This window comes from Octopus bimaculoides, chromosome 7 (assembly GCF_001194135.2).
Source record: "Octopus bimaculoides isolate UCB-OBI-ISO-001 chromosome 7, ASM119413v2, whole genome shotgun sequence".
NCBI classification, from domain to species: Eukaryota; Metazoa; Mollusca; class Cephalopoda; order Octopoda; family Octopodidae; genus Octopus; species Octopus bimaculoides.
Genome location: NC_068987.1, coordinates 79,084,624 through 79,086,983, shown reverse-complemented (window position 1 = coordinate 79,086,983; position 2,360 = coordinate 79,084,624). Strand labels below are relative to the sequence as shown.

General features: G+C 35.6%; 1 protein-coding gene across 1 annotated transcript in view; it reads right to left on the bottom strand.

Moving 5' to 3' along the window:
• The window catches only part of LOC106881857 (transcription factor AP-2-beta), a 426,522-nt gene that overhangs the window by 361,253 nt on the left and 62,909 nt on the right, over positions 1–2,360 (bottom strand). The window contains exon 2 of the mRNA XM_052969446.1: positions 2,026–2,067. Coding sequence (XP_052825406.1) covers positions 2,026–2,067 — 42 coding nt within the window. The remainder of the gene's footprint in view (positions 1–2,025; positions 2,068–2,360) is intronic.

Below are 2,360 nucleotides of genomic sequence, written 5' to 3'. Positions count from 1 at the left end.
ATATATATATATATATATATATAGTCACTTGTTATGTATGCAAAAAATGAAGAAGATCTGGATTTTTAATGCAGATATTCAATGTATTTAGTGAGGATAATGGTATGCAGTTTGGGAGAAATAACTCTACAGAGTCAATTACGAAAAAAATCTCAAAACATTAATTGAGATTGTATAAAATTAGTTCAAAATGATATCATGAAATTACTGACATATAAGAAGGGATAGAAGTACCTAGGGACGTAGCTGCTCGATTACGTAATGCATGGAGAAATGAGAGAGAAAATCTCCAAACGTACATCAGGATAATTCGAAAGGTCCTCGAAACAAAATTAAACGGAGGGAATATTATCAAGGCAATGAATACATGGGTATTGTCAATACTAAGTTTTTCCACGATTTTCGTAAAATGGAGTAAGACAGAGTTACAAACGTTAGAAGAACTAAGAAAGTCACAATGCACAATGCGAACACAATGCACAATGCTCCACATTACGAACTATATCAACAAGCTTTGTCTACCAACAAAAGAAAGAAACAGAAAATTGTTATACACGAAATTCAATGTTAGTACAGTTATATTAGGGCTGCTAGGTAGTGCTTACGTATCTCGTAACGTATTGCCAGTATACAAAAACATAGAAAAGAAACCACTACATGTACCCAATGCGCATAGAGCTACACTTAGCAGTGAAAGCTCCCAATGAAGATAAAAATTGCAGATAAGAATGGTTCTCACAGGCAAAATAATAGATCACAGTACTTGACTAGTACTTCGTCAATTCTGAAAGGATGAAAGGAAGTTAAACCCAACGGAATTTGAAATCAGAACGTAAAGAACCGGAGCAAGTATCTTAAGGCGTTTTTCCATCCCTCTAAGGATTCTATAATTCCACATAAAAACAACAACAACAACAACAATAATCATAATTTCTGATGTAAGCAGAGGGCCAACATTTTCGAGGGGAGCGGTATAGTCGATACCATCGACTCAAGTACTTGACTTGTAATTTATTTTATCGATCAGAGAAAGATGAGTGGCAAAGTTGGCCCTGAAGGGATTTGAACAAATAACGCAATAATGCAAATTTTGTCCGATACTTAAATGATACTGCCAGTTCACCGCCTTCATGATAATAATAATGGTTTCAAATTTTAGTTCAATGCTAGCAATTTTACGAGCAAAGGAGTTAGAGATTACATGGACCTTAATGCTCCACTGGTACTAATTTCAACGAACCTGAAAGGATGAAAGGCATAATTGACAACAGAAGAATTAGAACTCTAAACTTAGAAAATCTGAAGAAATTAGGCTAAACATTTTATCCGACACTGACTGGTACTTATTTCATCGATCTCAAAAGATGAAAGGTGAAGTCGATCTCAGCGGAATTTAAACTCAGAATGTAAAGACAGACGAAATGCCGCTAAGCACTTGTCCAGCGAGCTAACCATTCTGCCAGCTCGCCGCTTCATTCTGTCGATAATAACAATATTTCTTTCTTTATAACTGCCACAAGTACAAAACCTGGTGGACATTGCAGAAATAGCTTACAAAGAATGTGTTGAGTTTTGCCCTGAAACTGAATGTTATGAAATGGAAAGTGACGGTATAGATATCACACAAAATGTAGCATTGTCTCAAGAGAAGGAACCAATCGAGCACTTGCATGGATTCAGGATTAGCCTGAGTACCAAGAGTGGGTTCCTTATCAAAGATGTATTTCCCGTTCTAGAGGCGTTCACTCGGTCATGTTCATCCTCTCATTTCCCTTTCAAGAGATTTTCTGAAGGGCAATAAAACCCTCTTTATCTTCCTCTTCTTGTGGAAATGGAAAAAGTGACGAGAGATGGGGTCAAAATAAAAGGTGTCTACTTTTATTCGTTTCAGTCATGTCCACCATGAAACCTCTTTCGTCAATGCAGTATTGCCTGTCTGTGTTGGCCAAGTTAAATAAGAATAATGAAAGTTATCTAAAAACGAATAACAAAGGAACTGTAATATTAGAAAGATTTTATACTCGCCTCTAATTCAGTCTTTACATCTAGCTTCATAGGAAGAGAGTTCTATAAAAATAAAGAAAGCAATATTTAATATATCATTCTCTCCTGCAATCGATAACAATAGGAAAATACGGTTAGACAAAACTATCACGATAATAATGAAGCATTGGAATCCTGAATACATATCACAATTGATATTGTAATACGTAATAAACGATACCAATTGCAATGATGAACATAAAATTAAACAACGCTCTCACACATACCTATGCATGTATGTATGTATGTATGTATGTATGTATGTATGGATGGATGGATGGATGGATGGATGGATGGATGGATGCATGCATGCATGC